Below are 14,458 nucleotides of genomic sequence, written 5' to 3' on the forward strand. Positions count from 1 at the left end.
AGTTTATAAATGGGATTCTATTAATTCATACCTTGACTTTAACCTTCACTAAAGGCTATACAGTGGTACCTCGGGTTACATACGGTTCAGGTTACATACGCTTCATGTTATAGATTCCGCTAACCCAGAAATAGTACCTTGGGTTAAGAACTTTGCTTCAGGATGAGAACAGAAATTGTGCTCTGGCGGTGTGGCAACAGCAGGAGGCCCCATTAGCTAAAGTGGTGCTTCAGGTTAAGAACGGTTTCAGGTTAAGTACGGACCTCCAGAACGAATTATGTACTTAACCCAAGGTACCACTGTATACCTAAACAAATATTCAGTCACGTAGCCAAATTTAGCTTCTATGTAACCACGTCCACTACACACTCTAGGACTCTTGACATATGAAGTGGGGGAAATGCAGGAGATGAAAGCCTACTGAGTGTTTGCCAATAATGTGCATGTTACTTATGAGATCTATTTTATGACCTTCTTCAAGATTTAAATTCTCTCATTCAAGAGCAGACATATTTACCAGAGTGGTCTAGCTGCTAGGAAAACTCCACTGGCTCATTCAGACTACTCCACTGTTAAAGCTACTCTTTGCCACCCCCAAAATGCAAACAAATCCAGTTGCAAGGAAAAAACCTGGTTTGAGCATCTCCCCAAACCAACCATCACAAATCCTGGAAAATGCATTGTTAAACTAAACCCAAAGCTAACAATAGTCCACATCATTCTAACACTGCTCTGAAAAGAAACTGGCAACTCAGAATTATCAAAGTCTTAGGTACCTACAGAATTAACATGTACATGCAAGGATTAGCTGGCTTTTTTACACTGTGGAACCCTTTTAACCTTCTCTCAAGCATCACCAAAGCTTCTGTCTCTGATTCAATAGACAGGCTTTAGAAGGTTTCAAAAACATTTCCAAGAGATCAATGGAAACATAACACTGCTGATCAATTCATTTTAATTTTAAGGAGCAGGCCCTGGCTTCACATGTTCCTTCTCTTGCTATGCCAGTTGCTCATGGTGCAATGTTACATTTAGTTAGCTGTAACCCAGTTTAGCCCTGCAAACCCTGGTCAACATTCATCTGTGCAGATGCAACAGCCGCACCATGGTTACAAGTGTAGGGGGAATGAAAGGGGTGGGGTGGGGAGTTAATGTAGGTGAGGGATGGAGAGTCCATTCCCATCTCTTTGTGGTTAAGATATCACCAGTATTTCTGTGCTAGGTTATTGAGATGCTTTTACCAGCTTTGTAACACTACCACACAAAATGTGGAGCGCAATACATTTTGCTGCTTATTTCACAATCCACTTCACTAAGTGCAATTTTGTAATCGGGTAACACTGTTGTCCTTCATTCCCAAATTATTTCTGGTAATAGGAAACTCCCTTCAATTCAATTTGGAACCTGTTGGCATTTACAATATTTACTGGAGAACTATTGGGCAAACCTCAGTTTCCACACGAATTCTCTCCCAACTGGTAACAATGGCACATGTGCACGAATGCCTCTTGTCATATTGCTTGATTTTAAAGGGCCTCTAAAAATGTTCTCATTGTTGTCTAGTTGCTTGCCACTAAGCACAGGTTAGGAAGAACTTTCAAAACACATGTGCCAAATCTCATTTTACATTCTAAAATGTAAGACGCCAGATCCATTATAAATCCAAGCATTGGAAGCAAAATAAATTTTTGTTCTAAACCAGATAGTTACAAACTTTGGCTGCATCACAATTACAAAAACAAAAACCTGTGGATGTGTCCCATCAATGCAAGCATTTGAGCAGCAGGACTTTGGCCCCCCTCTGCCTCCTGTGCATACCCTGTGTCCTCCCCAAATCTGGCTCCAGAGAGTTGGAGGGATCTGCCGAACAGATTTCTGGGGCATGCACTGAGAGGTGGATAACATTCCATTGCACAAGCAGAAATCCTTGTGCTGCAGAACATTCACAGAGTGCTATGTTGGATATAACCCTAAAGGTTCAAATACTGAAACATTTATTGATTCAACTCTCTGTCTAATTATTTAATACTTAAAAGTAAATGCTGTTTGCTTCCAGAAACCTTTTCATCTTGATTAGTCACTGTCCGACTACCATTTTCTAATTATTAACTTAATTTTAGCACTAGGAATACACCTCCAAGATTATGAGCCATTTTGATCTTGGAATGAGATCTAATTGAGAAGACAGTGCAATTAGCAAAGTATGAACAAAAAAATATGGTGGGTGTCCTAAAGTAACTGCTAAACAACAGAAAATTATCCAAGTCAGTTACATGTGCACTATTACAGCTTTGGTAACATAAACAATATATTGCCAAATAATTAAAATGCAAACATTAAAATAATTCTGCTCTCAATGATGTGCCAATTAATAAAATTGCAAAGAAAGCTAGGTAGTGCAGAGACTTAATGGGTTTAAGGCATTACTCCAAAATGCTTCCACAGACATCTGAGGAGTAACCATGGGACAAGCTGAAATATGTCTACATTTGACCATAGACCGCAATCAGTAATGGAATCCTTCCCATTAAGGAAACATCGTAAGTATCCATTATGCCTTATATCTGTTTTTTGATACTTCCATGAAAGGAGCTGATAAGGATGATTTATCTGCCGCTTTCCATTCAATGAAGAGTGTTCTTATTTATGCTGCTCATGAAGGCATAAAGCAGCTATTAACCTAATAATAATAATAATGATAATAATTTTTATTTATACCCCGCCCTCCCCAGCCAAGGCCGGGCTCAGAGCGGCTTACAAGCAATAATAAAAACAAGTTAAATGATTACAACTTAGAAACAAAATTAAAAATACAACATTAAAATATTGAAACATTAAAATATTAAAATGTAGCCTCATCGCAAGAGGAGAAGGAAAAGAAAAAAATTAAGAGAGGGAGGGAATCAAATTGGCTCCAAGCCAAAGGCCAGGCGGAACAACTCTTACAGGCCCTGCGGAAAGAAATTAGATCCTGCAGGGCCCTAGTCTCATGAGGCAGAGCGTTCCACCAGACCGGAGCCAGAGTTGAAAAGGCCCTAGAGAATGGGCAAACAAAAACATGGATAATGTACCTCTGTTTCACAAACGCTCACCCTTCCCTAAAAAATACCCAGAAATACAATAACTTCTCATTTAAAGGTGAAAAAAGGTTAGGGAATGCCAAGCACTGATGTTGATCAGTTCAAATAAAAGCCTAATTAATGCCTTCCATGATGTTGATCAGTTCAAATAAAAACCTAATTAATGCCTTCCATGATTAACATATGTGACTAAACTTGTATGATCTTGATTAAGATGGGAGTATACTCTTGAAAAGGAAATAAGTATTGGTGGAATTAGCATTAATAATTCTGGTAATGCCACATAAAGAAAATAATGCTCTTATAAATATTGACTGCTATAGTAAAACATGTGTATTTAAGATTGATTTTTACACAAGAGGACAATTCTCCAAACAAAGACTTAAGCTTAGAATTCTACTTTACTACAGCTCACTCTACCCCTGAAACACAAGAATTTTGCTGTGTGTTAGAAAACCCCAATGACAGTCTACAAAGTCCAGACCTCACCCAGATAATAAAACTGTGTGTCACGAAAAGGGCAACAGATAAGAATACCTAGTCATGTGTTCATGTGTGCTCCACTGCTGTAGAGACCTAGTAGCAAGCCATTATAGGTCAATGAAAATTCAGCACTGGATCTGAAGAAAGATTCACAAACCAAACAACCGTACACTTGGGTCACTTTCCATGTCATCCAGAGTATCATGGCTGCTGCAAGCTCTGCAGCTGTTTCCATGTCATTCCTGGAGTTTATCCGTTGCTTTTGTAGGTTGGATGAACTTAATACACACCACAAACACTCTAGCACCTGGGCAGAAGATATAAATGCTCCCAGGTTGGTGTAGGACACTCTTCCCCAAGCCTTTCAGAAATTATGGACTGTAGTTTCCATTATCCCCAATAATGGTTACCATTGGCCATGCTCGTTGGGGCTGGTGGGAGTTGGGAGTTCAACAACACCTGGAGGCACCAGTCTGGGGGAAGCTGGTGTAGGAGCAGCCATGAAGGCTATAGTAACCATGCTATTGTGGAGAGGTAGCTGTCTGCTATAGCAGAAACAGAGCCTTTTGGCATATTAAAGATGAACAAATATATTATGGATTAATTTTACACATTTACAATGATTCGTATAAAGTGAGAAGAAAGAGTGCTTAGATCTGAACAGCTGACCTCATGCTCCATTGCTTGGTTATGCTAGAATGTCACAAAGAAACAATACACACCCTATTTTGCTACAGCTTACTTCCAGGCAAACATATTTATGATAAGAATACAAATTACTGGTATTTTTGCCAAGTGCCACACAAAACTTGACTAAACAAGGTTATCAATGAAGTTATCAGGATGAGAATGTTTCCTGCGCACACATGGCTTCTCAGACACAAGCTCTATTGAGGTCAATTAGATTTATTTCCAAGTAAGCCTATATATGATTACACTTGAAGGTTGTATTCTATACACAATTAACTGAGAGTAATCATGCACTCCAAAACCCAGGTGCAATCCTACCCCCCACTCCTACTGGGAGTGGTTAGGATGTGGTGAATCTTAAGTAAATTATTTATCTAGGAGTTATCTACTCCAACTGAGGAAAGGCCTGCTTACTGCCGGTGCAAGTTAAGGCAGCCCAAGTTACACTAAGAAAAAGGGGTGTGTCAAGAGTAGGGAGTGGGTGGAGTATGGGAGAAACAGATACACTGCATATTTACCAGCTCCATCCACAGGTAGCTTACACCACCCAAACTGCAGACGTTAGTATAGTTACAGGTAGGTAGTCGTGTTGGTCTGCCATAGTCGAAACAAAGTAGTGTGCATGCACACAAACGCTCATACCAATAACAAACTTAGTTGGTCTCTAAGGTGCTACTGGAAGGATGTTAGTATACTCTCACCCCAAAAGGAATGAATACAAGGGCAGACAGTGAAGGTTTACGCTGCTTCCTGACCCCACCCAGACCAGAGAGTTAGGATGCAGCCATGGGTGTAGCCAGGATTTGGGGGGAGGGGCAGACCTTTCTGTTGGGGGGCAGAACCTCAGATAGTTATGCATTTTTTATTGATTTATTGATTTAGCTGCCCCTCTCTGCCCCCCCCCCCTGGCTACGCCCATGGATGCAGCTTAACTTTCACAGGAAATACACTGGTATATCTGCCTAGTAAGAATTGTTCTACAAGTCCTATTAAATACAATAGAATTTAATTCTGAGCAACTTAATTTGCACAGGAAATACACTGGTATATCTGCCTAGTAAGAATTGCTCTGCAAGTCCCATTAAATACAATGGAATTTAATTCTGAGCAGATATTCATAGGATTCCGTTATGGTTAAGAAGCATCCTCATGCACCAACACAAAAATTCCAATTGCCTGTTTCCACAGATGCATGCACACAAACAAATTAAACCATTTTAAAACACAGTACCAATGCCTGCAAACCATTCATACATGAGCTCCCCACAGTTTTATAATTTTAAACAAAGCTGACTTTGTTTTCCTTAATTGGGGTCATGGCATAAAATAAAATATGCCTTTGTTTTCTGAATCATGAAGGGGTAGCTAGGGTCAACTTTTTTGTTCACCACAGCAAAAACTGAAAGAAAGTTTACTAAAAGACTATCTTCCTAGGAGTATTTGTTTATAAAGTGGGAGCTCTAGGCCTGAAGCCATACAGATCGCTTCTCCACAATGTTAGTAACTGAATCAATTTAAAACCACAAGACAACAGAGTATCAGAAATGCACTCAAGTTATGGGTTATTATGAGTTCTATTTAACTTGAAAGCTTGCCACATGTTCATTCAACACAATAAAAGTCACCTGACCTGTCTATGTACCTCACGCAATGGCCAACTACACCTAGCAGAGTTTCTAGGTGTAGAAAAGTATGAGAGACACCTCCTCTCCCCATTAAACCAGTAAGTGTCCTTGGGGGGGGGGGGGTTAAGTTTTCTGCTGAATATCTTTCTCTTTTGGGTACCACCTCGTGGTTCTAACAAAGACACCCACCCACCCAAAAAAGAAGGATGGGTGGGAGAGAGAGGGGGAAAAAATGAAGATGAATCATTTCCTTGAGTATCTGCAGGCACAAAATAAGGAGGATAGAGTCCAACCATACCAAGCAGGAAACTGGTGCTTTTTAATTTCCTCCCAGTAGTTAGAATCACGAGAAAACAAAGACGGACTTCACAGGACACTACCGGAAAAGCAGTTATAATCCCAAAAAATAAGCGCACCAGATCATGCACTTCTCTCAGGGTACAGACCTCAAGACGAGTATTTCGGAATGGAAAGCTCTCCAAAGGGACTCCGTTGTTGCGTGAAGGGGGGGGGGGGCGCCAAAAACTGATGAGGGGCTTGGGAGAAACCGGGGGGGGGGGGGCGCCTCAAGTAGAGCTATAGAAACTTCCCAGTAAGGGCTCTTCTCCCACTCCAGCTAAGGGGGGAAGGGACATGACACAAAAGACAATCGGGGTGGGGGCTGTGAACAAGGACAGCTCGACTTCCAGCCTAGAGGAAGTTTCCCAGAAGACGACCCCCAACCAAGCCTTTAAATGGAAGCAGAGAATGAGTGGAGGCGAGAGGGGGCAAAGGGAGTTTCCTTGCATTGTCTGTATCCAGCCATGTCTGGCTGAGTAGCCCCGATGTGTCTGCTGGGTGTGTGTGTTTCCCCCCTTGTCTTTCCTGCACCTTGACCGGTCGCAGCTGGCTTCGCCGGATGAAGAGAAACTTCTTCTCAACTTTCCTCCGCTCATCCCGTCGAGAAACTCACCGGCTGAACTCATGGTGCCTCCTTCCCACGCGCCTCTCTGCCGCTGCTGCCTGCCCCTTAACCCGGCGTCCTTCTTTTCTAAGCCATAGCAGCTCCTCTGGAGCCTGCTGAGAGGAAAACAGGCCTCTGCTCTGTCTCGGCGGCTGCCGAAAAATGCGGCTCGTTCCCCCGGCTCCCGCGGAACATCCCCGTCGAGGAGAAGCGAGAGCGACTCGCACCGAAACGAGCCCCGACAGCGACCAACTCTCCGTATCGGCTTCTCCCACAGCTACAACACGAAAGCCCCCTAGAGGCCGAGAGCTGCCAGTGCAGGCTAAAAAAGCAGAACCAAAAAAAAAAATCTCTGTTCCAAGATAAGTTTCCAATCAGCGGAGCGCTACCTGGCCTGCCTTTCTCAACCCCGCCCTCTCCGTCCTTCGCGGTGGCTGCTGGGAGTCGTAGTTTTCTTACGCCGGCGGTTGAGCCGTACGGGGAGATTATATACTGCCCGGGCTCGGCGGACTCGGTTTCCCGTCGTGCCTGGAGGGTAGAAGCACGGATGGCGGAGAAGGATGACACCGGAGTTCGACGACGAAGTGGTGTTTGAGGTAGCGAAAGCGCGGCCTATCTGGGGGTGTTTCTGAGGAGGCCGCAGGCGGAGGAGCCGGCGCCCCGGGTCCTTCACAGCCTCAGGCGGCGGGGCGGGGTGGGGCGGCCCGGTGGGTGGGGGTACCTCGCGGGGCCTTCTGCTGGGAGCGGGGGCTGCCACAGAGGGGTCAGGAGGTTCTGAGGTGGTGCTGGTCTTTGAAACCGCCCCCCTGAGAGGGAGGCAGGGTCGCCTTTAAGCCCTAGTCACGGCACTTGGAGGGCAGCAGCTCAGACAAAAGGGGCTGGCCATCTCGCCACAATCCCATCCGTGCCTGCCAGCCTGGAGCCAGTTCCAGTAGAGTTCAATTATTTTTATTTATTTATTTATTTATTTATTTATTTATTTATTTAATTTATTTATACATACATACATACATACATACATACCCCGCCCATCTGGCTGGGTTTCACCAGCCACTCAATGGCACTTGCTCCCAGGTGAGGGTGCCTAAGATCGAAGCCTGCTTTTGGGGGAGGATGAAGGCACCGTCTGCCCCCAGACCGTGGTTCTCTTTGCCATTTCAGCTCAATAACCTTTTTGTCCAAGGAGCACCCATCAGTCAGAGTTGTCGAGGCAGATGGAGGGGGCACCACAACAGGGTGCTGGTTGCCCCCATAGATTCCCCCAATTCAAATAGCCTGGTTAGTTTTGGTAACAGCCCCCCCCCCGCCCCGTTTGTAAATGCTGCTGCTCAATGGCAAGCTGGGGAATGGTTCAAATGACAGCTATCCTAGATGCACATGCTGACCTGGATTTTATTGCAGAGAACTGGCTGGATGAAGCTGGGAGTGGGGTTAATCTGTCTCAGTTTTGCCCCACCGGGTTTCTCTGTACAGCCAATGTTAGTAACTCAGATATATAACGTAATGGCCAACTGGCATCTTAAACCTGTGTACAGTAGCAGGCAAGATCTAGGGGTCTGTCCTGATTGCATCTCCCTGACCAGATGTCCTCTCCAGCAGCCCACTGGGTTCAAGTGTGCATATCTGAAGTTAGGTGGCTGAGGCAGAATAGGGATTCTACTGATGTACCACCCACCCTGATGCTCAGCAGTCTCCCTTCCTGAACTAGCAGGGAAGGTCTTAGGGTTGGCATTCATGCTGAGGCTTCGCTGTCAGGAGTGGATCAGGATTTCATATCTGCCATGCCAACCTTGAGTCTGTACCAAGTAACTTCTGACTCCTATCCATGCTGCAAGACACACTCTGGATTTGGTTTTTTGCATTGAATTGGATGGTGGTGGTCTTAGAGTGGAGGAACTTCCTTTAGTTCTCTTGTCACGGTCATATCACCACCTTGTGGGGCTTAACCTTGCTGGATCTCCAAGCCTCTGCAGCAATGGGGGACCAATTCATATGGCATGCCAAAGAGCACCAGTAATATTTGAGATTATAATTCAGGGTGGTGGCCCCCTCTACCAGTCAAAGGAATAGAGGATCCTTTTAATAAAGGCAAGAACTATCAGTGAGGGAAAGGGCATAGCAGAGTGAATTCTGACCACTGACCCTCCATTTGTTAACACAAACTCCTAGTGGAGATGTACTCTTTCTGATTAAAGACAATGTGTTAGTATTAAAGTATAAGGGCTTTTTTGGAAGAAAGAAACACCCCATCCAAAGGTCATAGATCTCACTTTCTGTAAAGCATCTTTGTTTCCCCCACCACTGCCAACTTATTTATAGATTTATATTCCTTCTAGTAGGATCTAATTCCCCTTTTTGTGGCTGACCTGGCACAATGCAAATGCTGTTGTCTATTTCAATAATATTGGTTAGATTAGTAAACTGTAATAATAATAAAAAAATGAATCCAGCTTCTTGAAATGTATAAAAGAAAGCACTTTTGTACACTTTCATTAGCATCATAGGCATATAGTGTAACATGTGTTTTTTGTGTATGAGGTTTCTAACATTAGAAATCCTTGTGGTTTAAATGTAATGGATAAATAGTATTTACCTCTTGAAGCTGCACTGAACAAAAGGTTTTTGGAGTATGCTTTGAAATGGACATCTTCCTTATAAGGAGAGACCACTAAAAGTGTGTGTGTGTGTGTGTGTGTGTGTGTGTGTGTGTAATTTTGTGCTATTTGAGTTTTTCTGCTATATTTTAGTTGGCCCAATAAAGGTATTGCCTAATATGAACTTTGGAAACTGTTTACTTAGAAACATACATGGTGAGCTTGGGGATCAGCCAAACGCCCAGTCGCCCAGTGGTCTTGAGGTTTTCCTCTTCCTTGTTAGCTAGCTACAAAAACTCTTCACTATTTTGTCTTTAACTGTGTTCCAACCTATCAAACTGCTTCCTTGACCCCCTTCCCAAACAAATAGCAGATGTCCAGGAGCTAGTTGTCCCTGCAAAATCCTGAACCGGAAGTTCTTTTACATGTTCAAAGAGACTGCTAACAGGCCTATTAAGCTCATTATAATAAGCCATGTTAATTTCTTCTCTTTCAGTTGGTTCATTTTTTGCAGTCATAATTAAATTAAAGTGTTTTCTAAGTGTAATCATTTTCAGAAGCGATATTAGACGAGGTTAATGGAAGGGGGGAAACTTCAGTTGGAAAACCAGTTAGTTAAGTATTTCTATTGTTTTACTTGACGGTGGGGGGCAGCTGCCTCCCCTGACCCTCTTGGCTATGCCCATGTATCCATGCAAGCTAGTTGTTATTCTATGCTGTCGTTTCTCAGTACATGATCCTTTTGTATTGGTAGTGTGTTTGATATATCTAAGTGCAAAAGAATAGTTCATATTCTATCTTTGCTAGAGTATTATTTTATTTATTTATTTGCCCCTTATGTATTATACCTATTCCCTCTATTATTTTGGGATTCATGCATACATTGCACAATTAAGTTGCACGATCTGATGCAGAGAGTTGACTTGCATGCTGTACTAGTGCAGTACAAGCAGTACTAGACTGCCATGTCGCTTTCTAAGTTCAGACATTGGTTGATAGTGGTTTGTGGGGAAGACCTAATGTACTGTACATAACACTGAAGTAAAAAAAAAGCCTTTAGTGTACTTCAATGAGGTGCATGCTTGTTTTCAAAAGTTTTAAAAACACTCTTTAAATTGAGAGTATCATCCAAAAGTAATATATATATAGCTGATCTATTAATTTGCAAGTCTCGCTGACTTTCATAAGGCTTCCTTCCAGATAAATTGGTGTAGCTTCAGATTTTCTGGAAAGTTACATGTGTATCTATTCAATTTAGAAACAAACTTTGATTAGGTTTAACTGTGGCAGTTTCAAAATGTGTGGTTTGTTGCACTAATAAATCATTGCTACTGGTGGAATTGCTGTTGACGTTCTACCCTATCTGGGCTTTTTTCTGGATGCTCATTCCTCTGTTTCATCTACACCAGTGGGCATAACATAACTGGCTGTGGTGGAAAAGCAGAAAGTCCAATGAGTGTCAAGTTGGAAAACTGAATCCAAACAATCCTTTAAAAAAATAAATACATAAAAATCAATTAATTACCATGAAGCACCTATTCATTTAAGCACAGTTGCCCAATGCTAGTTATGCAATGCCAAAAAACAAAAGATTTTTTATTTTTTTTTAAGATTGGAAGTATTAATTGGGGGGTGATGGCAGATGCTAAAATAGCAGAGACTAGAAAGGGATTTTTCCTAGATTTTAAAATTAGTTTTATTTTGTAATTTCGCCATAAAAATCTTTCATTTCAGCACTATTTTCTAATATTTTAAAAAGATATAGCTGGAGAAACATTTTAGTTCGAATTAAAAGATCAATTAAAAATTAAATGTTTAGAAAATGGTATCAACTGCAAAGGTTAGTAAATGTGTGTGATGTATTCAGCTCTGATATGTCACTGCCAAAAACATGACCCTTAAATGTACAGAAGTGTAATGCTACACCTGTGGAGATTATTACATTCCACACCCCCTCCACACTTTATCTTCGCCAAAAAGCCAAGAAGCAATATACTTTCCCAACTATCTCAAAAAAGTCAGACGTTCTGTGTAAGAAAAATGGAGAATTGTAAACAACACACCACATAAGTGGATGATAATATGTGGACCTCTTCACTTTCCTCCCAGTAGAATGTGAACGAGCAAGAGGGTGATTCCGCACTAAATTCCTAGTGTAGAAGCAACCCATAGTTACCAGAAAGTGGAGAATGAAATTGGCATGTATGAGGAAAGAAGATGCATATGCTTGCAGCATGTTCCTAGTTTCTAGCCCACGGAGATGAGCTGTAATGTCTGAATTGAGCCCTTGGTATAAGATCCTAAATTCTGGCCCCCAACTATTGATGAGATGCAAGTGCAAACTGCTCTTGCAGTTATTGAAAAAAATTACAAACTGTGAAGTGAATTCAATATCTAATAATTTTCTATTTTAAATGTGACTTATTCCCATATATTCAGTTGACTTCATGCTGTTTCATACTTTTCAAGTTTGAAATACATATCCATTGCAATAGCAAACTGGCAAGTGGAATAAAAAAAATGGCAGTCTTAATGACCTGGTGCAATTCTTTTATGAAAGGTTCTCATTAGCTTTAAAGGGTTTCCTTACTGTAACCACATCTTTTTTGTAATTTATTCATGAAGCCTGTGCTGTTACTAGCAGCACTGTTTATGAACACTCAGTTGTACTGTATTTTCCTTCATGTTATTCATCGTATATGAAGCATTCAGTATGGAACTGAGACGCTTGAGGCACCAGAATGAAACATGGTTGGCAAAACACTTTACATTATCCTTATACTTCTTTTGTGTGAACTTTGATACCTAATAATTTTCCTGTGTGTGTGTTTTGTTGTTGTTGTTCATATTAATGACATAATTTTGAATGCCTTCTCATTTACTTAGTAACTGTTTGCTTCCATTAAGAAAGGGCTAATATTCAAGTTACTCTGAAATACTAAAACTTGATATAAAAGTTAGAGGACAAGGCCTTTCAAATAACTTAGCTGTAACTTTTCCTTATGCTGCTATGACAACTATTTTAGTAACTTTTAATGAAAGCCTCTTGCATTCTCCTTAGTTTGATTTTGAAGATATTGGACAAGTCCGTCCCCCCCTTCATATATTTTCTACTGCCTGTAAGAATTTTTATTCTGGTCTAATGGCATTTAATTGAAGTTTTAGATATTTGATATTTTACTGTGTTTGATGCTTTAATTTGTTGGAAGCTGCCCAGAGTGGCTGGGACAACTCAGTCAGATGTGCAGCGTATAAATTAGTAGTAGTAGTGGTAGTAGTTGTAGTAGTCATCAAAATTGGAATGAACTGGTTAGTCCAGAATTTCAGAGAAGAAGAGTTTGGATTTGATATCCTGCTTTATCACTACCCGAAGGAGTCTCAAAGTGGCTAACAATCTCCTTTCCCTTCCTCCACCACAACAAACACTCTGTGAGGTGAGTGGGGCTGAGAGACTTCAAAGAAGTGTGACTAGCCCAAGGTCACCCAGCAGCTGCATGTGGAGGAGTGGAGACGGGAACCCGGTTCACCAGATTAGGAGTCTATCGCTCTTAACCACTACACCACTCTGGCTCTCAAAGAAGCTGAGTAGCTTGGCAGTTGTTTTTTTAATACAGGGGAATTTTTGACAGACATAATTTTTATAATCCTTAATTATTTGACATATTAAGGTGGCTAGCAAATTTCTGAATGACATACAATAAGATGAACACTTTTCTGTCTTAACTGAATCAATGAAACATTTTTATGATAAACTAATTGTTGTAAAGTTAAAAGTAGCCATTTTTGTAGATCCACAGGATGAAAATTGTGTTATACACTCTTCTGCTACATCAAACCATATGCAACTGAAATAGTATAGGACAAGGGAACGATTTATGCTATTAAGGTGTGAAACATAATCCTATCAGTGCTCAGAAATCTTTTTAGTAGGCTAAATAGGCTTAACCAAAAAGAAGCATACTGTATACATTTTTTCTATTTATTTTATAAGTTGCCCTTTTCATTGCAAATACTTGATCCAGTTTGATGTCAGCCTTCTGAATGTCAGTAACCAAAACTTAAACCAGTGTGTACAATTAGACATGAAAATGCAAATATAAAGGTTAAAGCATAAATATTAGAATGACTATTCTATTGGAATACTAAAGGAATCATGTACTGTACTGTTCGTCATCATATATGGAGTAAAATCAAGAAAGAAATTGGAATCCATCAAATTAAATGGTCTTAAAGCCTTGTCTTTAATTTGATAGCATTGAGTCTGGCTGTGAGGCAATTTTGGAAGACAGAAGGTTTTCATTTGAAAAATGTGAGAATCTGAAGGGAGCAGGAGTACAACCTTTACATAGGGGGAAATAGTTTTTATATTTATAAATAATGTACCTTTCTAGAATCCCTGTCTTGTTCTCATTCAAGATGCAATTTATGAGTAATTGGCTAGATGATAAGCAGGCCAAGATGATTATGAGCCAAGGGACTATGACTAAGACATTTAAATTCAGTAGCTTGGCAAGTCTTTGCAAAGGATTCTATATAATATTGATGTGCATTATTTCTTTTAAGCAGTAGCTTCCTAAAAGCCTTTTAAAATCCATCAACTGATTGTCGGTTCCTCCTATCATACAGTAACAGAAGAAATTGCAGAGTCTTAGTGAGTTGCTGCTGGCTGCTTCTGATGATGCTAGGAAAATGCGCCTGTGTGAGAGCACAGGTGCAGTTTTTCTGACCGATGCTCCTCATTTTCTGCTCCAGTCATCCTGGAGAGGCAAGTAGAAAGAAATGGGGAGGTGGAGAATATTCTCTCAGATGCACTGGAAGTGTATCTGAGAAAGAGGTGGAATCATATTTTCCAGGAGACAAGGAATGCACTGCCTGTAAGTCTTTTATTCTTCTAATCACTGCACCTCAGAATAAACTTGGCTGACTTTTGTTTTAGGCATTAGCAGAGTTTGTACTTTAGTAGTTGAGAGGGATAAAATTCGAGAGAGAAAGAAGTTTCAAGATGTTGTTGGGAGTGTCATCTGTTGTTTATATTCTAGTTCA

At 41.1% G+C, this 14,458-nt stretch overlaps 2 protein-coding genes across 8 annotated transcripts in view; one reads left to right on the forward strand and one right to left on the reverse strand.

Annotated features, from left to right (window-relative positions):
- FGD6 (FYVE, RhoGEF and PH domain containing 6) overlaps window positions 1-7,183 on the reverse strand; it is a 54,904-nt gene extending 47,721 nt beyond the window's left edge. For both annotated transcript variants that reach the window (XR_014502457.1, XM_083401032.1), the window contains exon 1: window positions 6,831-7,183. Coding sequence is in view for 1 of the 2 variants with exons in the window: in XM_083401032.1 (XP_083257158.1) it covers window positions 6,831-6,843 (13 nt within the window). In the remaining variant the exon portion in view is untranslated. The remainder of the gene's footprint in view (window positions 1-6,830) is intronic.
- Window positions 7,184-7,253: 70 nt separating this feature from the next.
- Window positions 7,254-14,458, forward strand: part of VEZT (vezatin, adherens junctions transmembrane protein) — a 34,258-nt gene continuing 27,053 nt past the window's right edge. For 3 of the 6 annotated variants that reach the window (XR_014502458.1, XR_014502459.1, XM_083401042.1), the window contains exon 1: window positions 7,257-7,417. Coding sequence is in view for 2 of the 6 variants with exons in the window: in XM_083401042.1 (XP_083257168.1) it covers window positions 7,382-7,417 (36 nt within the window). In the remaining 4 variants the exon portion in view is untranslated. Of the gene's footprint in view, window positions 7,418-13,762; window positions 14,290-14,458 lie in introns of those variants that run through there. The other 3 variants (XM_083401044.1, XM_083401045.1, XM_083401043.1) reach the window with 2 other exon arrangements.

Source organism: Podarcis tiliguerta (genome assembly GCF_965153285.1).
Source record: "Podarcis tiliguerta genome assembly, chromosome: 10".
Classification (NCBI taxonomy): Eukaryota; Metazoa; Chordata; class Lepidosauria; order Squamata; family Lacertidae; genus Podarcis; species Podarcis tiliguerta.